The sequence below is a fragment of the Panthera uncia genome, chromosome F2 (genome assembly GCF_023721935.1).
Source record: "Panthera uncia isolate 11264 chromosome F2, Puncia_PCG_1.0, whole genome shotgun sequence".
In the NCBI taxonomy this organism is placed as follows: Eukaryota; Metazoa; Chordata; class Mammalia; order Carnivora; family Felidae; genus Panthera; species Panthera uncia.
The window spans coordinates 65,225,869-65,252,543 of record NC_064812.1 but is presented as its reverse complement, the minus strand read 5'-3'; the positions used below and the strand labels follow the sequence as shown (position 1 = coordinate 65,252,543).

The following is a 26,675-nucleotide window of genomic DNA, read 5'->3' as shown; positions in this document are numbered from 1 at the left end:
GGGGGGGGGGGGGGGGGGGGGGGGGGGGGGGGGGGGGGGGGGGGGGGGGGGCGGTCCCAGCAGCCCTCGCGCAACTAACCACAGAGGTGAGCGCATGCGCGCGAGGATCACGTTGTGTGTTCGTCCTCAGGTGGCGCTCGCCTGGTTCAGCTCGGTGCGTGAGGAGAGAGTTCTATGTGCTGCTGGGCAGGGGTTCCTCTCACTGGAGGCTGCTGATGTGGGTGAGAGAGGTCGTGGATCCCAGACTGTGAGGCCAGATTCGCTTTTATCTGCTTTGTGAGGTGTTTTTCTGCTGACGCGGCAGGGGGAGAAGACCTGACCTCCTTTGCCTATTCTAAGTGAACTAACCCTTGAGTTCTTTGGAGTATGAGAACATTTGTAGAATTTTATCCCCGTTCGTTTATTTAATGCTTTTTCACTGGCTTCCATGTCGTGTCTCTACTTTTCCTTTCCAAAAAGTGCATCCACTCCCAGGACTTCTGCTTTACACAGGTGATACCCAGAGCTTTGTCTCTAGCTTTTTTTCTTTTTTTTTTTCCCCGAAGCTGCTAAAGTCCAGGCCCTGATTTACGTGGTCCTAGTGCTTATATATATCTGGGTGGCCTAAGAAGCCATCAGAATTAGAACATCTCAAATGAACTTTGCATTATCATTTTCCTACTCTTTTTCGGGGTCCCATATTTCCGTTAGAGCAGCATCAGCCACACCCATTTTGAAAACTCACAGGCTGGTCGCCATGAAATCTTTAAAAGTCTAGAATACATCTGCTCCAGTTCATTTCATTCCTAATGCCCTAGATTGGGCCGTACATCTCTTAGGACTGTATCAGTAGCTAGAAACTGATTATCATCTCTTCCTCTACCCAACCCATATTCCACAATAGCAGTAGGCATTGATTACCAACACAAAAATCTGACCATATTTTTCCCTGTTAAAAACTTTGATGGATTTTTTTTTTTTTGCCTGTGTAATCATAACGGACTTCAAACAGTTATAATCTGATTGAGACTCACCCAACCGTTTCATTATCAATGGACTCTCTTCATTCAGCCCTAGAAACCTTATGTTCAGATGAAGCACTGATGAAATGTTCTGAACACAACATACACTTTAAGATCATTGTATTTATGGCCACTGAGAAACTCTGAACTTTTCCCCCTATATAATAGCAAAAGGACAGTCTCAATTACTTTACTTTGGTAAGTGGCCTGAGTTCCAAGTAGTAGGGGTATGGATTCAGTAGTGTAGGTGTAGATCTATTGGTTACCCCTGTCTTTGGAAAAGTCCTCCTGTCTTCACCTCTCCTCCAGTTAAATCTTTATCAAATGCCACCTTTAAAGTAGAATTCATTGCTTTTTCCCTATGACCCACTGTATTAAATCAAAATGTCCTATACCAATAGAAAACATTATGACCCCTACACAAGGATGATGCTGTTTTAGGAACTATTTAATACATCATGTTTCTTTTGTACTCCTTAGTACATTAATATTTCTTTTATAGCAAGTTTATAGTAAGTTTTTTACATGTCCATCATCCCTTTCTGTACTTTCTGAACAATAGGAATCATATTTTACTCATCTTTGTAGCCCCAGTGCCTATGACAGTCTAGTATCTAATAAATACTAACTGCCCAATAAATATTTGATGATGAACAGATGTGATGGTCGTCTGACTTCTCCAAATTGGCAACTCCTTGATGGCATGATCCAATCCTGAATCATTTTATCCCTAGTACCTAATACAATTATAGATATATACTGTTCCAATTGCTGATTGCTATCTTTAAATGAATTTTACAAATTCCATTCTCATTACCAAGGTTTAATATTTTATGTTGGTTACTGATAAAAGATTTAAAGCCAGAAGAGGCCTTATCATCTAGTACAACCCTTTCATTTCCTGCATATGAAGATACTGAGCCAAGATAGCCCAGGTGATTGCAGCATAGCAACTAGGAAATGCTAGATCTAGGACTAAGTTTTCAGATTTTCTAGTTTAACTACACTTTACTTAGGTTGACTTTTTGTAACAACTTTTACCACTTTCATTTTTTAAACACCCCCTGCAAGGGGACATCATCATCTAATATTTAGTTCAACAACCATATTTTGGGAGCACTTACTCTGTAAAGAGACAGTTGAGGTTCCTGTTCTTAAGTTTGAAATCTTGTAGAGAATCTCATAAACTACTGTTGATAAAAAATATTATTGAGAGCAAAACTTTGTTTTCTTTTGCATAGGAATTTTAAGTTGGGAATTTTACCTTATTTCATTTCACTCTCAATTTTAAGTATAACAGTGTGTAAGATTTTATTAGAGATCGTGAGGTGTAAATTCTAATATATTTTATCTCTAGGTATTCTCATCTTTTCTATGTGTTTCACCATCGGTACTCTTTACCAGCAGTTGTTTAATCAATTTGTAATAGAGAAGACTCAGTAGGAGAAAATGTCAAATCTAAAAATGAAAGAGGCCGCCCTTATCTATCTTGACAGAAGTGGAGGCCTCCAAAAGTTTATAGATGATTGCAAGTTCTACAATGGTATGTTCAGTAAAGGTGACTGTATATTTTAGAAACTTTAAAATTCCTATGTGCAGCTATCCTCATTTTTATGTTTGTATTTTTACAGATTCAAAACAAAGTTATGCGGTCTATCGATTCAGTATTTTAATAAATCCCTCTGATATTGTTGAATTGGATGCTGAACTTGGAAATTACATTTTACACCAGCCACTAAAAGCTGCTCACGTTTTTCAATCTGTAAGTTAAAGAAAGAAATAATTTTATGCCACATGGCATTTTTGGTAACTTTGTTTGTTTGAAATTACAGGTCTGTTTTGTTGCTGTTAAGACTCTTTCACTAATTGGACAATTACAGACTGAAACTCAAGTAAGTTTTCGTTGAATTTAACAAAGAAAACGAAGGTAAAGTAGTTTGAATGTTACTTATAAATAAATATTTTATATTCAATTTTGTTTATTCATATTTTATTTATTATTTTTAAATAATAAACAATATTTTGTTTATTTTAAAAAGTACTACATTTCTTTCAGATTCAATAGACCATCTTAAATACACATCTTTATTTCCTGTATTATCATTTATAACATTAAATATTTTTATAATAAAACATTTTAAACATACCCTAAAATAAAGAGAATAATACTGTGAACCTCCATATTATGTCATTCAGATCTAATAGTTTGTAATATTTTGCCATACCTGCATCATCTTTTCCCCAAAATATTTTAAAGCAAATCCCAGACATCCTTATGTCCCACCTACATACTTTACTATCAACCTCTAAAAATTGTGGACATTTTTCTTATATAACCGCAATGCCACTATGACCCTTTACAAAATAACAATAATTTTTTGGTATCATCTAATATCCAGTCTATATTTAAATTTACCCAATTGGGCTCTCAAGAGTGTTTCACAATTTATTTGTTCAAATCAGGATCAAAACAAGGTCTACACATTGTAATTGGTTTTTATATCTTATTAAATCCTTTTTAATCTAGAGCAATTTCCTCCCCCTTCCTTTTTATACCATTGGAATTTTGAAAAACCTAGATAATTGTCCTGTACAATGTCTCATAATCTGGATTTGTCTGATTATGTTTTGTGGGATTTAAAAAAATTTTTTTTTTTTTTAAATTTTAATGTTTATTTATTTTTGAGACAGAGAGAGACAGAGCATGAACAGGGGAGGGTCAGAGAGAGAAGGAGACACAGAATCGGAAGCAGGCTCCAGGCTCTGAGCTGTCAGTACAGAGCCTGATGCAGGGCTCAAACTCACAAACCATGAGATCATGACCTTAGCGAAAGTCGAACGCTCAACTGACCGAGCCACCCAGGTGCCCCATGTTCTTGTGTCATTTAACTTACTCCCCCATACCCCATTTTTCTGGAAAAAGGGAATTTGCTCTTAAAACTTGCTTAAATTCAGATTCAACTCATTTTGACAAGAATACATCATATTTAGTGTCATGTATTTCATATTGTGTTACATTAGGAGAAATACACTCTCTGTTGTCCACTTTTAGTAATCCCACATTTGATTAGTAGGTTTGGGTGATGTCAGTCTGATCTCTTCAGTATACAGTCTCCCATCAACTTCCACCTAATAGTTTTTGCAGCCACTGATGACCATTGCTTAGAATCCATTATTTTACTGAAGTTGCAAAACTGAGTTTTTGTAATTTTAGCAACCTTTCTGAACTTATTAACTGAAATTATTCTATAACAGAAGTTTTCTCTCATCGACTATTTGGTTACCCTGAAATATACTTTGTACCAGAAAGGCAGAATAAATGATTGATTCTTTCCATTTATAAATTTTCAGAGAATAATGAGTTGAAATCATTATTTTGTGAGCCTCTAATGATGACCAGTAATTTTTTGGGTTTTGTTTTTTATTTTTTTATTATGAAAAATTCATGAATTTAAAATATCTGACATCTGATATATTAATATATCTGATGTATTTAATATATTTAAAATATATCTGATATATTTCAATGAATCTTTATCATTCCTTTTGATGTTTATTTTATCCTACCTTTGGTCACTGGGAGTCCCTTAAAGCTGGCTTTTATGTCCTTTTGACAGATCCCATGTTTTAGTTTTTTGTAATTCCCTTGGTTTCTGGCACAAGGAGATACAGCAGGTCCATCTGGTATATTTTCCACCCCAGACCTGGAGTCAGCCATTTCTCTTAAGCAGTTTAGGTTCCTTTTGGTGAGAAATTGTATTTAAGAGATCACAATCTGGGCACTAGAAGTGTTCATTACTATTGGGTTGTCATTCTTTTACAGGTCTTTTCAATGGATATAGTCAGGAAATGTGTGGTTTTAAATAAAAATAATGAGTTCATAATGATATTTCCAATTAAAATGTAAGATTTAAGGGTTTTGCATCTTTAATTTTATATTTAAATCTTTTTTCTTATGCTTACATTTTGTTTCCTAATAACACTAACAAATCATTTATTTGATTTACTCCACAAATATACTTATATATTGTACTTAATACAATACTTATATATTGTACTTATATACTTATATAATGTAACGCAAGTGCAATTAGATCTGCAATTTTATTAATACCATTTTTTCCATTCTTATTAGATTAATATAGTGCTGAAGTTAACACATTTACCTCCTCTGCGAAGTTATAGTCTTGATCTTTGTGAATTTCCACTTGATTATGCATCTCAAAGATTTTATATGATGCAAGGTATTGTGATTGCAATGACAACTGTAACCAAGTACACACAAGGTGCAAGATTTCTTTGTTCAGATGAAGCATGCCCTCTGTCGAAAGGTAGATATAAAAATGTAAAATCAAAATACCAAGCAATTATTGTTTAATCCTAAATCAGGTTTATCATTAGTTATGAAACATTCATAGAGTAGAAAGAACGGAATAAAACTTGTTGTCTTATGTTTGTACGTTTATTTTGCATGATCTTGAAGTACATTCTGTCTTCCCCTCTTTTTTCCCACAGTTTAACAGTGCTCTTGGATTACTGAAGTACTTGTTTTCACACATTGTTTCATAACTGTTTGTTCATGCTGTTTCCTCTCCATGTAATGTCCTCTCTCAGACCTTTGCCTTAACTTCAGTTCAGTCCTTCTCAGGACATCTTTTCCATTCATCTCCACTTATCATTGGGTTGGATGCCATTCTCTCTTCTCTCTGAACAGTCCAAATGAAAACCACATATTGAAATTATCTGTTTCTTATTGCTGCCTTTTGAAACTGTATGTTTATGTATCTATATCACCAGTGCCTTAAAACAGTACCTGCCAAGAAAGAGCCATGCAATAAATGTTAATTGAACTTCTCAGGAACCCACGTGCAAAATTGAGTTAATTATACTTTGAATTAGATTAATTTTAAAGGATTGAAAATGGATAGCTAAATCTAAAAGTAAATTTTAGCTTTCCTTTGTTTACTTTTAGGATTTGAGTATATAAGAGTGCATGTGCCTGGTGCTACTGAATCTGCAACAGTAAGAAATGACTTTTTGTGTAATCTGTGTTCATCTTCACTTCAAGAAGACAGAAAATTTAGAGTACTTGGTGGTAAAAATGCATTTACATTTTGTAATTATAAGTTTTAAAATAGTGTTTTATATCTTAATGTGGAAATTAAATTGAATGTGTATTTAAATACCTAATTCTTTTTTTTGCTATTTGCCTTAAGATAAACAGATAGTTGAAATAATCACAGCAAAGGCACTTCATGCTTTTCAAGGATATTCCAATAACCAGCCATTTAGGTTTCAATCTCTTACAATTTTTCTAAGGGGTAAGTAAGTTTTGTGTGAGCTAAAAGCAAATTGCTAAAAAATGTAAGACTATTGTTTATGACTGTTGTTTATGTTTATTATATTTATGTTTGTTTATGACTATTTTATGACTATTGTTTATGACTTATAAATTGGTACTTCTATAGCTTAAGAATCATAGGTCTTTTTAAGAGTGTTTTCAAGAGTCATATTTAGCTAATATATTAATTATTCATTGATTCATACATTATTTACTTAAAAAGATATTAGCACCTTCTATGTCCCAGGCACTGTGCTAAGTCTCAGGGACACAATTACTTATGGTAAAGACCTCCCATTATTCTGTGTTGTGTCTTAGGTAAATATTGGGGTTCTTTTAGAATGTAAACTTCATGAAGGTAAGGACATAGTTTTTTGGTTTTTGTTATTTATTTTTTTTTACTGCACATAGTAAAAACTTAATAAATATTTGTTTAAAAATGAATGAGGGTACCTGGGTGGCTCAGTCAGTTAAGCATCTGACTTCGATTCAGATCATGATCTTATAGTTTGTGAGTTTGAGCCCCACTTTGGGCTCAGCATTGACATTGTGGAGCCTGCTTCAGATTCTTTCTCTACCCCTCCCTCTCTCTCTCTTTCAAAAATAAATAAATAAACTTAAAAATAATGAATAAGCAGTGACATATGATTAATTGTTGAGAACTTCATGAGTAGAGACCTGTGAGTAGACTGAGTCTGCCATGGAGAAAATCATCAGTGTCAGTCACCCAGGAAAGAGATGAGTCCTCACTGAAAAGCCAGAACAAGTGAAAATGAGGGTGAGGCTCAGCCTCCTTTCTTGGGCTGAAATTTGAGGAATTAAACTATTTGGAAAGAGAGAGCTTAGATGTCAACCGTGTATAGGAAACTCAAGAGTTAGGAAAGTAGAGACTCAAACAAGAACTCTTTCCACCATGGCCTGACAAGGATGAAGCAGGTATGTAAGCCCAGATGATAATGGTTCATTTTTATATAGCAGTTACTGTGTGCCAGGCACTGTTACATATTTTAACTCATTTAGTTGTAACCCTATCAAGTAAGTTCTATTGTTATCTCAATTTTACAATTTGGAAACTGAGGCACAGAGAAGTTACATGTCCAAAGTCATATAGCTAGTACATGGCAGAGCCATGATTCAAATTCAGGCCTTCCAGCTTCAAAGTCTATGCTTTTATCTACTTAATTCTGTTAAATACCATATACAAACCATACAGTGTATAAATATAAGTGGCTATCCAACTTATATTTTAGTAGAAAACCCTTTCTTTAGATAAACTTTTCCATGGAACCTAAATGAATTTTTAGAGATTAAATTAATAACAACAGACCTTTTGAGGTTGATATTAGAAGAAATACCAAGACTTCCTGATCTCCGTGCTTTTCTCGTGACCTTTCCTTGATCTCAGGATACATCTACCAAACTCTATGATTCCATGGAACAGTTGAAAAATTGTTTGCTTTTATTTTCCCCTTGTAATTCATTCTGTATCCTTCAGTTAGTTGATTTTGTTTTTGTTTTTGTTTTTGTTTTTTTTGGGTTGGTTGTTTGGTTTGGTTTGTTTGGTTGGTTGTATTGTTTGGTTGGTTTGCAGTTTTTATTTTCCCAATTTTCAAGCCTGATTCTTCCCTTCCAGTCTACAGGGTACACCAATATGCTCTCTGAAACTCCCCCCCCACCCCACCAAAAGAGTAGAGAGATTAAGAGAGAGAGGAGAAAAAAAATGATGGAGAAGATCAATGTTTGATCTTCTTCACAGAGAGAAGCTAATCCTGTTCCTCCTTATAAGTCCTTTTTTTCATAGCTTTATAACCACCCAACTTCCGTTTAATGGAGGATCAAGATTTTTAGTGTATGTTTGTAAGATAAATTTTGAATTTGTGCAAAAGCTTTGCACAATCTGTAGGTATGAGAAGGGAAACCTAGCATAGTGCAAGGAGATAAGCAGACCTAGATGTGAATTTCAGTTCTGCCACTTACCATTTAGTAAATGCCTTCTGCAAATCACTTAATTTCTCAGTTTCTTTATATACAAAGTGGAATAATAATATCTAACATTTTATAATTAGATGATGTATGTAACATACCTTGGCTATATCATAGACGGTGAAATAAACCTTTTAAAATTATTTTCTTCCCAAATTAAATTATTACTTATAAGATCATTTTTATTAACATTTATTGTCATTTAATGCAAAGATATTTAATCTTAAATACAATGATCTTGTTTTTCCTTTCATTGTATTATAGGAGACTATCTAATTGCTATGTCTCATGCTTCTTGAAGTTAATTCATCATTGCCTATAAATATCAAAATTTATTAGCAATAAAATTGCCTCAATTTACATTATTAGTGCCACTCTATATAGGTATTATACTAAACAAAAGTAAATACAACTAACTCAACTACTGAATTGTTACTAGTTCTAGACCATTGAACCATTTGATCACGTACAAGTTTCATTTAGTGAATACATATTTTCTTTTGTGTTTAATAATTTTAGATGAATCTGTGAGTAAAATGAATATAGGAAATGAGTATAAAATTATTGGAATTCCAACCTGTGTAAGAACTTCACAAACTGCTGTCTGTATAGAGGCAAACAGTATCATTTCTTATAATCCAGAAGGTAAGGAAATTATTAGTATCATATTTAAAAAATAATTAAATTTAAGTCCTTGTGTTTATGAAATAAGTATTTTTTTCAGGAAATAAGTATTGTTGGGCACTCTTTTAAGCTCTAGAGATATAGTTGTAATCAGGACAATCAAGTTTCCTTCTCTTAATCATATGGTAGACAGTGAATAAACCTATAAACTAATCAATAAGATGATTACAGATAATAAAGGCTATGAAAGAAAGAAAATGTGATAATGTAGACCCTTGCCCAGAGGAAGGACTCCTTTTTTTGCCTAAACTTTATTTTGATTTTTTTCATGATTAGCAATGAGAAAATTGTGTCCAGATGTCAGGAGTTTGAGATTCACTAAAAGGTTTTTCACCCCACCTTTTGTTTCACCCCACCCCCATGTTAAGTAACTTGTTGTCTGAGAAAAAGACCCAATAAAATAGCATCCTATTCCTCATCTGAGTTCTGAACCAATCAAGAAATAAGACAAAAGAGAAAGGCAGATGGGGGCCAAAATACCACCTTTATTACTAGTAATTTCCTTTAACAACTCCAACACAAATAAGCATTAAGTAAAAGAGGAGAGCAGACCTACTCTTTTAACTTGGCATATAAATATTTAAATGTTCAGGAAGGACTGGTTAAATCTTGAATAGATTTAGATTTTAGATTTTAGATTTATTTATTTGTTTGTTTATTTATTTATTTATTTAGGAATCACTAGATAATTGTCTGCAATAATAGAGGACCAAGTTGAGTTAAACGCAAGTAGATTCTAGGGGCACCTGATGGCTCAATCGGTTAAGCATGAACTCTCAATTTTGGCTCAGGTCATGATCTCATGGTTGTGAGATCTGGCCCCTCAGGCTCTGCACTGGGCATGGAACCTGCTTAAGGTTCTCTGTCCTTTTCTCTCTGCCCTTCCCCTGCTCACACTCATGCATGTGTGTATGCCCTCCCCTCTCGCTCAAGGAAAATAAGTAAAGTAAGTAAGTAAGTAAGTAAGTAAATAAATAAATAAATAAATAAATAAAAATCTGTCTGGGGCACCTGGTGGCTCAGTTGGTTGAGCATCCAACTCAGGATTTTGCCTCAGGCCGTGATCCCAGGGTCATAGGATCTAACCCAGCACCGGGCTCTGTGGTGATAGCACGGAGCCTGATTGGGATTCTCTCTCCCCCTCTGCCTGTCTCACTCATTTGTGTTCTCTTTCTCTCTTTAAGATAAAAAAATAGTGGAGCCTGGGTGGCTCAGTCAGTTAACTGTTCAACTTTGATTTTGGCTCAGGTCATGATCCACAGTTCGTGAGATCAAGCCCCAAGTCAGGCTCTGTACTGACAGCAAGGAACCTGCTTGGGATTCTCTCTTTCCTTCTCTCTCTGCCTCTCTCCTGCTCATGTGCATGCTTGCCCTCTCTGTCAAAATAAATAAATAAATATCTAAATAAATAAATAAAAATTTAAAAAATAAAAAATAAATGCAGTTAGATTCTAGATACCTCTGCTTGTCTTGAAGAGAAAAGCTTCTTTGAAGAATAAAAATATTGAACAAAGAAAGCACTAATGGACAATAGATATTTTAGTGACATTTAAAATATTTTCTTCTGTGAGGTATTCCCAGATTTATTGATTTGGTAGGAGAACAGGACTTATATGTAGGTGAGAAAGTGTGCTTTCTCATGTTGCATTCCAGAAGTAGGCAGATTTAACCACCCAAATGTGGCAATAGCTACACTAAGGTAGGCTTCCCTCGGTCCATGGCCATGGATGAATAGAAGAAATCATTGCTCTATGATGGCAGCTCAAGAGTTAGGAGAAAGAACTGGCTTATGCATGCATAGCAATTCTTCTCAATGATCAAGTGGATTAAAAGGCTCATTTCAGGAGCTGGACAGAGTAAGGGAGTAGACAAGATCTAGAATGTTACAGTATAGTACAGTGCAGTGCTTTCAAAGTAGTAGAGAATAAATCTTCCTTTTTATTTGTGTATTTTTATTTATTTGTTTTGAGAGAGGGAGTGAGCAGGGGAAGGCAGAGAAGAGAGAGAGAAAGAGAAAGAGAGAGAGAGAGAGAGAGAGAGAGAGAGAATATCCCATGCAGGCTTTGCATTGCCAGCATGGAGCCCAATACGGGGCTTAAACTCTGCAAACTGTGAGATCATGACCTGAGCCAAAACCAAGAGTTGGATACTTAATCAACTGAGCCACCCAGGCACCCTAAATCATCCCTTTTAACAGCAACATTCAAAAATTTCCCCTTCTGCTGGTTAGCCCTCACTAAAGATGATATTATTTCAAACATATAGAAGCAAACACTGCAATACAGGTGCCCCATGATCTGGCTTGGTTTACATAGGTCGTAAAAGAAGAATGAGGGATTTGCTTGTACCCCACAGCCAATTTATGTAGACACATGGGGTAACTGTTTCATTTTATTACATTCCCTGAGATAAAATTGAGAGACCAGAGTGACCTTTAATCATAATTTAATATTATAAGAATTTGAATATGGCATCACTAGAAGAGCTACAATTTGGTAATATTTTTGATAAATGGGATCAGATATCTATAATGTCATTTTCTTATTTTAAAACCCTTTTTAATATATGTTTACTTTCAGTTCCTTCAGGAATAAGCGACAATTTTAGGTATCTCCTCTCTTTGACTTCCAGCTCATGCTGGAAATTTACAGCGATACTTGCCAATATCTTTGCATCACAAATTGTTCCTCCTGGGACTTACAATTTGCTCAAGCTATGTTTGCTGATGAGTCTAGTACAGACAAGTGACCGTAACAAGGAACTGAAAGATTGCCTGGATATTTTAATCATGACAAGTGATACTCTACTTGTAGACAGGTAAAATATGTGACATGAATGTTTTCAAATTATAAATTGGTCACACATTTATTTGCATAAATCCTTTCCATGAGCATTATTATAAGACAAATGTTTAGAATTATCTGGGCAGTATAAATATTTAAATAAACTTTTATTAATGGAGTTCAAAACTTTAAACACAGGAATTAATAAATTGGATATTTGCTTTCAATATTTTGAGGATTTAACCACTCAAAAGTTTCAACCAATTTTCCCACTCACACCTTTACAAATAAATATATCCTTCACAGACTTCCTTTTCCTTTTCCTCAATTCCCTAACTCAACATTCCGCTTTTGTACTTTATTTTCATTTGAAAGTAATCTCTCCCACCCACCCAAGAACCAACAAACCATTGTCTTATTTTTCTACAAGATTCCATTCAATAATACTGATTCACTGTGCCCAAATAAGGCTGTGAAAAGTACCAAAATTACTGTTCTGGGACTATCACTCTAACTTTGGAATAAGCTTCTACTCAGCATTTTGGGGCTCCCCATAGCAAGTACTATTTTTAAAGTAACTTACATGTTCAAAAAGCTAGGAACAAGCTTCTTGTATTCATACCTTGGATGCATTTGTAAAGCACAAACAAATTTATAGAGAGAATTTAAAATTTTAAAAATGCAAATTAAGTTTGTTGGACAGATGATGTTTTGCTAAAATTTAATTTTAGCAAATTAATTAAATTTCAATGTAAATGTGGTACTAATTGCTACAGATTGCACCAATTTAATCCTCCACTGATGAGCATGAGAATATTTCTTTCCTCACAGCCTCACCAACACTGGGTATGGTCAAACTTTTAAATCTGATGGATGGAAAATGGTATTTGACTTTGAATGGCATTTTTTAAATTAGAAGTAAGTTTTAGTGGGGCACCTGGCTGGCTCAGTTGGTGGAGTGTGCAACTCTTTATCTTGGGGTTGAGTTCAAGCCTCACATTGGGTGTAGAGATTGCTTAAAAATAAATTAAAAAAAAAAAGTTTTAGCATTATTTAGAGCTTGTAAACTCTTTTTTTTTTTTTTAAAGTAGGCTTCACACCCATTGTGGAGCCCAATGCAGGACATGACCCTAAGATCAAGACCTGAGCTGAATTCAAGAGTCAGATGCTTAACTGACTGCCACCCAGGCACCCCAAAAGCTTGTTATAAACACTTTTATTATTTTTCTATAAACCTCCTTGACCATTGTCACCTTTTCTATTGCTTATTTCTAAATGATTTGTGATACCTCCTATAAATTAACGCCTTTGTGCCTTTTCCTGTTTGTCATTAACCTTTGACTTTTCCTATGGTATTTGGGGTAGTACAAGAGATTTGAGGTTTTTTATTTTAAGTTAAAATTTATAACTAAATAATCAGTAAATAATCAGATCTTAAGTATATAATTCAATGAGTTTTGATAAGTATATATATTGCTATAACCACCACCACAGTAAGATATAGAACATTTCCATCACCTCAGAAAGTTCCTTCAATCAATTCCTATCTACATACATAATTTCTGTAACCAAGGTCAATTTTCCTCTTCTTGAACTTCATAAAAATGGAATCATACAATGCCTCTCTTGAGACTAGTCTCTTTCACTCTATATGTATGTGAGGTTGACCCAGTTGTGTGTATCAGTAGCTCATTGTTTTTATTGATGAGTAGTAGTCTATTACATAAATATAGCAGAATATGTTTATCCATTCTCCTAGTGATGGACATTGGGTTTTGCATGTTTTGACTATTATAAATGAATCTGCTGTAAACATTCCTCTACAGGCCTTTTTGTGGATCTATGTTTTCATTATCTTTGATAAATACCTAGGAATGGAATTGCTATGTCATTAGATAGGTATATATTTAACTTTATAAGAAACTGCCGAACAGTTTTCCAGAGTGATTATACCATTTTACATTCCTACTAACAACGTAAGGTTCCAGTTGTTTCTATCATCACCAACATCTTGATGGTGTCAGTCTTTTCTCACTTTAGCCATTCTGGTGTATATGAAATGGTATCACATTATGGTTGTAATTTTCATTTCCCTGATGACTACTGATCTGAATTTTTTTCTATGTGCTTATTGGCTGCTCATATATCTTCTTTTATGAAGTGTCTGTTCAAGTCTTTTGCTCACTTTTAAGTGGGGTTGTTCTAGATGCATGTCCTTTGTCACATATATGTGCCATGAAAATTTTCTTTCAATCTAAAACTAGTATTTTTTTCTTAAAAATGTCTTTGATGAGCAGACTTTCTTGTTTTGTTGAAATTCAATTTTTTTTTTTTTTTTTAAGTTTAGTGTTTTCTGGATTCTATCTAAGAAATCTTTGGCTACCCTAAGGTCATGAAGATACTCTTTTATATTTTCTCCTAGAAGCATTATAGTTTTATCTTTTATATTGTCTTTTATACATCATAAATTTTTGTATATGGTGTGAGGTAGGAATCAAGGTTAATGTTTTTTTTCTATGCATTTATCCAGTCTTCCCATACCATTTGTTGAGAAGAATTCCCTTCCCCATTGAACTGCTTTGGTACCATTGTTGAAAATCAGTTGAAGTGGGTATAAACTAGGTTTAAAATTGAATTGGGTATAAATCTATTTGAACTCTTTTCTGTTATTTTGACCCATTTGTCTATAATTATGCCAATATCATAATTCTTGATTATTGTAGCTCTATGTAAAGTTTTGAATCAAGTGGTGCAATTTTATTCTTCATTTTCAAGATTCTTTTTCATTATTTTAGGTCCTTTGCATTTTCTTAGAAAGTTGAGAATCCTGCATTTTCTTATAAAGTTTAGAATCCAGAGGTTAATACTACTCACCTACCCTCCAAAAAAGCCCATTAAAGATTTTTGTTGGAACTGCATTTAACTTATAAATCAATTTTAGGGAGAATTTAAATCATAACAATGTTGAGTCTTTTAATCTATGTGTATCTCCATTTATTTAAATCCCCCTTAATTTCTCTCAGCAATGTTTTATAAAGGTCATACATACATTTTGCTAAAGTTATTTCTAAATATTTGAAAATATTGATACTATTAAAAATGGTAGTGTTTTATTAATTTCATTCTTCAAATATTTTCTGTGAATATAGAAATATAATTGATTTTTGTATTTTGACCTTACATTATATAACCTTCTATCAGTATTTTAAAAGTTCCTCATTAGATTCCAATGTGTAGACAAGTTTGAGGCCCATTTTTCTATATAACTAGGTTCTGAGCCTGCCTGCATATTAGAATTACCTGGGAGAAGTAAAAAATATATATATTTATGACTGGTCCACCCCAGGAATTCTAATTTCATGGTTTGGGGTGGGGCTTGACATTAGAATTTTTTAAATCTCCCCAGGTGATTTTAATGTAAGCTAAGGTTGAAAAACACTGCTCTACAGGCTTGCAAAAGTTTCTTTCTAAATCTCATTCCCCCATTTTACAAACCAACATCCAGTTCCTTGGAATGGCATATACACTAGAAACTTTATATCAACTTTGTTGCGGACTATGAGTCTGGAGTTCTCTCTTGTCCAGCAAGAGAGCGGATGCAAAATTGAATATGAGGGAGGCTAATGTCCAGGAGGAGACAAGAGCCCCAAATAGGGGTTTTATCTCTGTATTTATTGAGCTCACAAGATATTACCCATATGAGGAATGTGAAGAAAACAAGATCTTACACATGTGATGAACGTGGAGAAAACAATCAGACAGTAATCATTAACTTGTGTGTGTAAGAAGCAAAGGGTCTGGGGGGGCAAGTGGAGTTTGTGATTAAAGTACATTGGTACCAGATGGAAAGTAATTTCCTGCAGGTGATATAACAAGTTACTAGTTACAGTATCTCGATAGCTAACTTTGGATGCTTTTTGCCTCATGGTGACAGCTTTCTGCCCTAAGCTTTTTTCTAACCCATTTATGTAAGTAGAACCCATTTCCCCACATAACCTGTCCACATTTAAGGAATACTGCTTCACCCTTTTGTACTATATGTCTGTGTCTATTCATCATAGTTGATTTCACCAATGAGCTATGATTTCTGTGGCATCAGATTTGAAAGCTAAGCTTAAAATAATCATCATCCTTTCTTAGAATTTAAATTTGAGAAATTAAGAGGCTCAGGCAATTGGCAAAGAAATTAGAAAACAAGAAGATGTATCAAGAGTTACCATGATATATAGGCAGCAGGAATAGTCGTGATGGGCTATTGGCAAGCCTAAATGCAAACATTCTGAATAAACAAGAGAAAGCAATCCGTAAAGAGGAAGGCCCAGATCAAATGTCATCTCTTTGTACCTTTCTCTAACTTCCTTCCTGAAAGAAATAATATTCTGATATGGATGCTCTCATGATATTATTTTAGTACTTATCACATTGTGTTTTAGTTTTTTATGTCTCCTTTGCTAGGCTGTGAGCTTTCCAAATTAAGGACCAAGTCTCAAAAGTGGTTTTATCCCTAACAAAAGTGTTCACTAGGGGTGGGGTACCTGGCTGGCTTAGTTGGTAGAGCATGCAGCTCTTGATCTCGGGGTTGTGAGTTCAAGTCCCATGTTGGGTGTAAAGATTACTTAGAAGTAAAGTCTTTAAAAAAAGAAAAAGTTCCTTACTAAACACTGAATCAAATTTAATTGTGTAGCTGTTATACATTATGACTTCTGAAAATCAAATAGTAAATGATAGTAACGAATAATTTATTTTTTCCTAGGCTTTTGAATTTTAGTATAAAACTTGTGCCTCGTGGCATACGTCATCCAGTCTCTACTGAAATTTTTCCTACTCTATCCAGGAATAAGTATGGAACTGGAGCAGTTAGCATTCAAGCTGGCAGTGCTTTGCTAGCTAAAGGTGGTATCTGCTTTATAGGAGACTTGGCTTCACACAAAAAAGATAAACTAGAACAGCTTCAATCAGGTAAACAATATTTTCTCGAATTAATTTTCACCTGTTTAACTTTTTAAAAAAATTTTGTTGATGAATTGGCCTTTTTTTTTTTTTTAATTTACTTCCAAATTAGTTAGCATATAGTGCAACAATGATTTCAGGAGTAGATTCCTTAATCCCTTACCCATTTAGCCCATCCCCCCCCCTCCCAAAACCCCTCCAGTAACCCTCTGTTTGTTCTCCATATTTATGAGTCTCTTATGTTTTGTCCCCCTCCCTGTTTTTATATTATTTTTGTTTCCCTTCCCTTACATTCATCTGTTTTGTCTCTTAAAGTCCTCATATGAGTGAAGTCATATGATTTTTGTCTTTCTCTGACTAATTTCACTTAGCATAACACCATCCAGTTCCATCCACATAGTTGCAAATGGCAAAATTTCATTCTTTTTGATTGCCGAGTATATATACCATATCTTCTTTATCCATTCATCCATCCATGGATATTTGGGCTCTTTCCATCCTTTGGCTATTGTTCATAGTGCTGCTATAAACATTGGGGTGCATGTGTCCCTTTGAAACAGCATACCTGTATCCCTTGGATAAATACCTAGTAGTGCAATTGCTGGGTCGTATGGTAGTTCTATTTTTAGTTTTTTGAGAAACCTCCACATACTGTTTTCCAGAGGGGCTGTACCAGCTTGCATTCCATCACCTGTTTAACTTATAGTCTCATCAGTGTCAAGGAATTACTTAACAGTTAAGATCATATTGTACACATTTTAGGAACTGAGAAATTATATTAAATGGCACTTCTCATTTTACCTGTATTAATAAAGAAAGGAATTTAATATGAAAATGCACTGTTTTAATTTTTCTCTCAGTTGTGCTAACATGTGAATTTGTATTGGGCCAGATTTCTTTTCTTGTCTTGTCTTAGTGTATTAATTAGGACTTCAACTCTTATGCTGAAAAACAGTGGTGAAAGGAGACATCCTTGACTTGTTTCTGATCTTAGCAGGAAAGCTTTGAGTTTTGTTACCATTAAATATGAAGTTAGCTGTAGGTTTTTTGTAGATGTTCTTTTTCAAGTTGAAGGAGTTCCCCTCTATGGTGAAATACACATAACATAAAATTTACCATTTTAACCATTTTTAAGTGTACAATTCAGTGGCATTAGGTACATTCACAATGTTATGTAATTAATACCACTATCCATTTCCAGAATTTTTCATAATCCCTAACAGAAACTCTGTACCCATTGAACAATAACCCTATTCCCCTGTACCTCCAGCCATTGGTGACCTCTGTTCTACTTTCTGTCTTTATGAATTTGTCTATTTAAGAATCTCTCTTCTTCTTATTGCTGAATCATATCCCATTTTATGTATATACCACTTTTTAAAAAAATTCATTCATTAGTTGAGAGAAACTTAGGTTGTTTCTGCCTTTTGGCTATTGTGAATAATGTTGCTGTGAACATGAGACCAAGTATCTGTTTGAGTCCCTACTTTCACCTCTTGGGTGTATACTTAAAAGTGGAATTGCTGGGTCATAAGGTAATTCTATGTGTAGCTTTATGAGAAATCACCAAACTGTTTTCCACAGTGGCTGTGCAATTTTATATTCTTACAAGTAAGGCATAAGGGTTCTAAATTCTCCACATCAGTCCTATTACATTTCATAAGTAATAAAATATTTTTAAAGGAAAAAGCTTTTTATATTAGTACTCTTAATAGCATCTTTTCCCCTGCTTTTGATTAAGGAGCCCAGATTTTTAGTTTACACTAGGCCCCACATATTAAGTAACTGGCCCTGGGGGTGCCTGGGTGGCTCAGTCAGTTAAGTGTCCGATTTCAGCCCAGGGCATGATCTCATGGTTTGTGAGTTCAAGCCCTGCTTCAGGCTCTGTGCTGACAGCTCAGAGCCTGGAGCCTGCTTCAGATTCTGTGTCTCCCTCTCTCTCAGCCTCTCCCCTGCTCATGCTCTTTCTCCCTCTATCTCAACTTTGGATAATAAAACATTAAAAAAAAAAATTAAGTAACTGGCCCTGGCTACTAGAATGGCAAAAATTAAAAAGACTGAAAGCAGATGTTACCAAGGATATGGAAAAACTGGAATTCTTATATACTGTATGTGAAAGTATAACATAGTGCAACCATTTTGAAAACTGCTCTGGCAGTTTCTATAGAATTAAATATGTATTTACCTTATGACCCAAGAGAAAGATAAATATAAAGAAAAGACTCTCTTATCATGAATAAAGAGAAGTTTAATTTGAGAAATATTTGGAATATGGAATCCTAGGATTGAATCCATAGGCTTAATGGTTATAAGGGATGAAGGAAAGATAAAAAGGAAACTATGTTGTTTCTAGATTTTTGTTTGTTTGTTTGGGTTTTAAGTAGTTGGATAGTGATTCCTCTAATTACAAATAATGCACACAGAGCCATTTGAGAAGGAAAAATGATGAATTTGGTTTTTAGCATGTTGAATTTGAGATATATTTTCCCCTAGTCATTGTAGTTTATATTCTCTATCAATCTTATTCTCTTTCACTCTCATACAGATATCCTTTTTTTTCCACATAAAAGAATATTGCTTAATTTCAGCCCCCCTTATAAGCCTGCACTAATATAACCAGTGTCTTAACCCTCTGCCTATACTACCCAGACACTGACCATAATTCTAGCTACATGCTTTGGACTGCTGTTCTCATCAAGTCATGGGACACATAAACTTTCAAATATTTTTCTTGCCTTGTTTTTTTTTTTTTAAAGTCTAATAAATATTTACTTATTTATTTTGAGAGAGAGAGATAGAGAGCAAGCAGGAGAGAGGCAGAGAGAGAGAAAGACAGAGAATCCCAAGCAGGTTTTGCACTGCCAGTACAGAGCCCGACCATGGGGCTCAAACACACGAACCATGAGATCATGTATGACCTGAGCCAAAATCAAGAGCCAAATGCTTAACCGACTGAGGCACCCCTCTTGCCTTATTCTTTTTATTAGATCCTCCAATTAAGCCATATCTTATAAAACAACCAAATTTACTTGTGTCTTTACTGTCCCACATTTAGACAGTAAAATTCTATATAATAGTATTTCTTATTAAAAATAATATTTGTTAGTTATTTATAGACATATAGACCAAAATAAACTTAAATAACAAATGGGCAATGTCTTTTTACTTAGTTGTGGAAAGCAGAAGCATCACAGTATACATCCCAGGAAAGAAGTTTGGGGATGATATTAATCAACAAATGACTTTTCCAGTTCAGTGCAGTTTTTGGTCTTTTGTTGATATGGATTCATCTTCAAGGAGAAATATGCAGAAAACCAACACTCTCATTGGTCGGATGGTAAGGTATATGTATTTTTTATTTTTAGAATGTTGTTTATGGAATTTAATCACAGATTTTAATCTTAATGTTTTTGTTGTTCTTAATGTTTTGTTATTAACCCATTTCTATCCTTAATCAGGTACTAGAACTAAATAACAGTGCAATTGTCTGAAAATTTTCATTTTTTTTAGTCATGCAAAGCAGGTGTCTGTTTACTAGAAATTATTATTTGAATAGGCAGTAGAGTAGGCTTTAGTGAATAATGTGTAAGAAATTAATAAAGAGCATTAAAAATTGGTCATAGTAAGTTCCCATGCTATTCAGGAAACACTTTAAATAATAATTAATAATGTCAAATAATGAAGTAAAAATAATAGGTATATAACATATTATTATAATATACATATATTAATAATATAAATAATTATAAACAGTATTTAATTTATAATTATCTAAAGTGTTTGTGGAAATGCCAGAGTTTCATGTTTGCCTTTTACATTTTCATTTGATGTAGGATTGCAGTTTGATTCCAGCTAATCTTGTAGAAGCGTTTGGATTATTGATTAACTGCAATGAATCATCTTCTTCCTACCCACTTATTTCTACTGTGCAACACACTTTAAAGAAAGCCATCGATCCTGAAGAGCTCCTTTATGTAGCTTCTAAGAAGTTCACAACTGAAGATTTTGAAAAGGTAGAGGTAGAAGAGATGATTACCAAGAATACATGTGCTAAGGTTTCTCAATTTAAATAGAACTCACTTTCAGCATCCAATTTTATTTATTTAGAATTATTTTATTCCAAGTCCCTTTCAGCTTTTAAATATTTTAAGGACATTGCATAGAAAATATTAAGGATTATAATTAAATTAAAAACTGTGTAAAGACATAAATATTAAAATGTTAATTATTTGCACCACTATCCACATGGCTTTAAAACTTCTCAATAAAAAGAAAACAAATAGAATATTTCTATAGAAAATTATGATGAGAGGCTGTATAGGTATACAGTTATTTACATTTTACAGACTATTCACAAGGATTTACTTTATGTAAATGCCTTCAGAGCTCTGACTTTAGAGAATACCTGTCATGACTCACTAACCCATTTCAATGTCCTGACAGGGAAATATGCAGCATGTTCAGAGAACCTGAGAGTAGATGATGTAAATTCAGTAATGATTTTTACAGCTATTAAAGGTATACAAGTATTTACAAGTGAAGCCCTTTTAATATTAACTATTCAGAAATCTATCCACACTAAAGTATCTGGATAGGATAGATAAAAGGCAGGGAATATTGGGAGTGGGAATCTATGAGTCATTAACAATTTTGTTCATACCTGCCTTCTTTGTAGGCAGATTGCATGGGTAAAAGGTTGAAAAGTGAGGTGAACTTAAAACCGAATTATGAACATTGTTTATTGATGTAGAATAGAAAAAGAACAATATTTATGATAAAGTAGCTCTTTTTGTTTGTTTTAGTATATAAGAAAAAAGTAGTAGTCTCTAGGAATTAGGGTACTATATATCTATATCTATATCTATATCTATATCTATATCTATATCTATATCTACCTATATTAATGACCCAGAGAAATTTTTGCCCAGTTTTTCCCTGAAAAACAACAACAACAAACCCTTGGAATTTATTAATTAGGTATTTACTGAATATTTTATATATATTAACCTATTTCGCTCTTTTATATTCTCACAAAAAAATAAAGTTTCTTCTTTAAATAGTTTATCATTTAATTGAGATATAAACAAAATATATGAAACCATTAAGGGACAATTTAAGTGCTAAGCTGGGTGGTGCTAACTATAAGTACTTTAGGAATTCAGGAAGGAAGGTATCAAGTAGAATGCAAGAATTGGGAAGACTTCAAGGAGGTGAGACTTTAGTCCTTAAGGAAAGGTATGATTTAAATGACAGGAAGGATGGGCATTCTAGACAGAATTAAAAGTAGGAGCAAAGATATAAAAGTAGAAATGAATACACATGGAAAACCATGAGAAGACATAACTGACTGGAGCAAAAATTTTATTGTAGAGTCATTGGGATTAAAATTTGGCAAATTTACAATAAGCCTTGAAGCTCCAGCCAAAGATTTTATAGCTGATTCATCGGACTATAGAGAACAGTTGGACTTTACTAGGCTTGTGAAACACCGAAAATGATTTCTCCAGAAGATAAATCTGTCCATTACACAAAACAGATTGGATGGAGTGTGTCACTGCCTGGGCTCTCCAAGAGGCTGACTGAGAGTTTAGTGTGCCATTGTTTATTAGGGAGTGCTCCTCTAGCTCTTCTATCAATACCTGTGGAAGGGAAGAGGAGCAGGATTGGGCAGAGGAGGTAGTCAAGCTGCCGATGCAGGCCCAAAGATAGCCCCACAATGATCTCTGGACTTAAAAGAGACCCACCAGAATTGTCCTGCTTTGGATAGAAACAGAGGGACTTTTTTACAATACCCGCCCCCACTTCCGCTGCAGTCAGTCATTTGATATAGACTGTCCTGAGGCATTCCCTGAAGAAGTTGACAACTGAAGACCAATGCTGACAGCACTTCCAGTAGCTGGGGCAAGTCCTTTCCTGAGGACAGAGATAGGTGGCACATTACTGTGACTCCATATGGTAGAACCTAGAGATGGCTACTGATATTATTAATGGTATTAATTTCCAATTGTGAAGGTCTGGAGGCAACTGTGGAGTGTAAGGAGAATAAAGAAGAGAAGATATATACAGATCCTTTAAAAAGTTATATTTAAAATATAATATAGTTAATAGCAACCTTATTACGATTAAATTTTCCTTTTGATTCTGAGTTGAAAAAAGCAGAAAACAACCAGGATGTTGAAAAGTCTGGAAATGATGTCCCTGAATTAAGGATTTAAGGGACTGAGAATCACTCAGAAAGAATAAAAGCAGGAAGTTCAGAAAAAATAGTGCTAATCATTATGTTGAAGGCTTATTGGAATCTCCAAGGCCTACCTTCATAGTAGTTAACACAGTGCCTTCCATATTGCTAGTGATCACTTGTGTTTAAAAGGAAGGAAAAGGAGAACAAGTAGCTCTAGGGCCCATGAGAGAAAGTTATAAGGAAATAAATTGTCAAAGAATTAAAGCTATTCAAAGGGAAATGAGCTGTTGAGGGAAGCCTCTCTCCCACAGAAAGGAGGTGAGTGAGCCTTTTTTCCACTGGAAGCAAAGACTTGATAGTCATTCAAGTACATTGCACAGAACATTTCTGCACTAAGAGGGAGGAAGAGATTATTCTGGCTAAACTGTAATAATATTTACAAGTATAAGACTATGATTTAAAGTGTTCAATGACTTTGGGACAGCCTCAGATATTTAATGAACTTTGATGTAAATAAAGTATGCAAACTTTGGATTTTTGTAATATAGATTCTATAACAAAGTTTGAATTTCTTAAATTTTTCACATTTTTAATTTAGCTGCTGGCTTTTGCAAAGAATTTGAATGTAGAATTCAGTTTGGAGGCAGAAAGAATGATCCATGGCTATTATCTAGCAAGTCGCAGAATCAGAACAGATTCTATAAGTGGATCAAAACTGTCAGCATCTGCATTAAAATATTTGTAGGTATTCAACATAAAACTTTAAAGCCAGTATTGACTTTTAAGTGATGTGTTTAATTAACTTATTTATGTTTCACTTGTTTCTTGAATTGCTAGTTGGTTGATATCTCATTTATCTTGTTTCAAAAGAATTTAAGGTGACTTAACAATTGTTGCATCATTTGAACCTCCAATACATGTTTTCACTAAGTTATTTTTTATTTGAACCTCTGTATGAGATGTGTCTGAGTAAAGTGCACTGATTTGAAATACAAATGATTGATTTTTTTTTTAACGTGGCTTTTTTACTCTCTAGGTATTTTTTAGTTGAGCCTAGAAAAAATTCTTTTTAAGTATATTATTCTGTGTACTTTTAAAATACTTTAATAGACACATCTATTATTGTTCCTTAAAGTTTTTTAAAGCTAATTTTTATTATAAAAGTAAAGTATAGACACCATAAAAGAAAAGTCTAAAGTAATAAATAAGGTGTCCAGCTAACTCTACCCATTGCTGTCCTACTCTCTAGAGAGATTGTCACTGTTAACAGTTTTTATGTATTCTTCCAAAAATTATCCATTTATTTCTTTTAATGTTTATTTATTTATTTCGAGAGAGAAAGAGAGGGAGAGAACACACTAGTGGGAGAGAAGCAGAGAGAGACAGAGAATCCCAAGCAGGCTCTGCACTGTCAGCATAGAGTCCAACACGGGGCTTGATCTCATGAACCCAGAGATCATGACCTGAGCCGAAACCAAGAGTCAGACACTTAACTGACTGAGCCACATAGGCGCCCCCCAAAATTATCCATCTAAATACTAACGTGTACAAATGTGTAATTTAAATTTATGATGTATGTTAAATACATATTTTATTTGAATATGTTATATATTTGTCAATGAATATGTTAAACATATTATAGAGAGAGACAGTTTACTGACTTAGGATGGTTCAACTTACGATTTTTCGACTTAATAATGATGTGAAAATGATACACATTCAGTAGAAATCATACTTCGAAGTTTGAATTTTGATCTTTTCCTGGGTTAGCAATATGCAGTACAATACTCTCTTACTGGGCAGTGACAGCAGGCTGCAGCTCGTAGTCAGCCATGAGATTAAAAGGGTAAAACTGATAACCATGCTGTATCCATGCAGCCATTCCGTGCTTTACTTTCATTGCAGTATTCAATAAATTATGTGAGATAGCCAACACTTTATTATAAAATCAGCTTTGAAGGCTGATGTAAGTGTTCTCAGCATGTTTAAGGCAGGCTAGGATAAGCTATGTTTGGTAGGTTAGGTATATTAAATGTATTTTTGACTTATGATATTTCCTAAGTTGAGGAAGATCTAAATATAAATATCTATATATTCATATGGATATATTTTCCTTTTGCACAAATGGAATTATGTATGGTTTACCTATTATAATACTATCAGAACATAAGGAATTACCTTATTCTGTTTTAATAGCTGCTTTACAGTGTGCTTTGATGTGGCTGTACCATAATTTAAGCAGTCCCCTCTTGATATTTCATTTGATACAAACTAATGTATAATCTTAAACAGGTTAGAAACTAGGACCAGGAGTAAAATAATCCATTAAATACATAAATAACATGCTATAACTATAATATAAAATAAGGTAAGTGAAGGACTGGAAGGAAATGTCAGATATAGGTCCACAAGAGATAAATATGTTTAGTTAACTTTTCCAACTCTATATTTGTCTTCATAGAACTGAAAAAAAAGTGCTGAAGAGAAAGTAGAAAACAACTGTGATATTTTAAAATAGTAAATGGAATTTTGTGATATTTTCCATTTTCTGAAGTAACATTTAAAATACTCGCATCAGGGGTGCTCAGTCAGTAAAGCATGCAACTCTTGATCTCGGTCATGAGTTCAAGCCCACATTGGGTTTTAGTTGAGTGTGGAGCTTACCTTAAAAAAAGTTACTCAAATCAATACTCAAAGAGTCAATACTTGAGGCCTCGGAAATCCTATTTTCTCATATTTTTTCTCTGTAGCAAAAAGATATTTATTTAAACTTATATAACCTCAGTTAACATTTGACTATATTAATCCAAATATAAAGCAGAGTTAATTTTAATATGATAAATCTACTTCCCATGGTGGAAATTGGAAGGTATAGGGGTATAGGTGAGGTTTATGAAATAGCAAAGTAAATGAACTCATAAGAGTCATAAACCTTAAATTTTTCTCCTACCTCTATAGACAGGTACCTAATAACACTATCCTTGCTCTTCTAGAGAAGTAGAGCTGGACAATACTCTCTTCTCTTCCCTGAAAGGCTTTATACATATTCTGTTGTGGTCGACATTTTAGAAGGAGCTTAGGTGAGGATATAAGGAACATAATAGCCAAATCTGAAAATAAACAACTCTGGAGTAATTTCCAAGGACTCAAATGATGATCTTGGTCTGAGTATGAATGGATAAGAAAAGGTTGATGGCTTATAATGAAAAAGACTTGAGGTTTTATTCTTTTTCTACTTAATATGAGTAAACAATGTAATATGGCTATTAAGAATACTGTGAATTCAGGTTGTGTTAGTAGAACATAGTATCAAGAGGGAAAAAAATGCTAGTTCTGCTTCACCTCTACATTGCTGGTTAAATCACACTCACATCGTAATACTATACTGAAAAAGAATATGTTTAAAAACATTTTTTAAAAATGTTTACTTATTTTTGAGAAAGAGAGACAGAGCAAGAGTGGGGCAGGGGCAGAGAGAGGGAGACACAGAATCCGAAGCAGTTTCCAGGCTCTGAGCTGTCAACACTGAGTCTGATGTGGGGCTTGAATCCACAGACTGTGAGATCATGACCTGAGCCAAAGTTGGATGCTTAACTGACTGAGCCACCAGGTGCCCCTGAAAAAAAAAAAAATTAACCAAATCTGGTCATGAGGAGAGTGGTCAGAATGTTGAAAGGCCTGAAAATTGTCTTATGACATTTTTTTTACCTTTTTAAAAATTTTATTTATTTTGAGAGAGACAGAGACAGGAT

At 34.1% G+C, this 26,675-nt stretch overlaps 1 protein-coding gene across 3 annotated transcripts in view; it reads left to right on the top strand.

The window, feature by feature from the left end:
• MCMDC2 (minichromosome maintenance domain containing 2) overlaps positions 1-26,675 on the top strand; it is a 39,870-nt gene that overhangs the window by 55 nt on the left and 13,140 nt on the right. Inside the window, exons 1-12 of one of the 3 annotated variants that reach the window (XM_049633660.1) lie at positions 1-2,544; positions 2,633-2,763; positions 2,834-2,893; positions 5,137-5,332; positions 5,974-6,096; positions 6,218-6,322; positions 8,845-8,970; positions 11,589-11,826; positions 16,546-16,751; positions 19,913-20,079; positions 20,576-20,755; positions 23,522-23,664. The exon at positions 1-2,544 is cut by the window's left edge and continues 55 nt beyond it. In XM_049633660.1, the coding sequence (XP_049489617.1) occupies positions 2,451-2,544; positions 2,633-2,763; positions 2,834-2,893; positions 5,137-5,332; positions 5,974-6,096; positions 6,218-6,322; positions 8,845-8,970; positions 11,589-11,826; positions 16,546-16,751; positions 19,913-20,079; positions 20,576-20,755; positions 23,522-23,664 (1,769 nt within the window). In that variant the 5' untranslated portion in view covers positions 1-2,450. Of the gene's footprint in view, positions 2,764-2,833; positions 2,894-5,136; positions 5,333-5,973; positions 6,097-6,217; positions 6,323-8,844; positions 8,971-11,588; positions 11,827-16,545; positions 16,752-19,912; positions 20,080-20,575; positions 20,756-23,521; positions 23,665-26,675 lie in introns of all 3 variants that reach the window. The other 2 variants (XM_049633659.1, XM_049633658.1) reach the window with 2 other exon arrangements.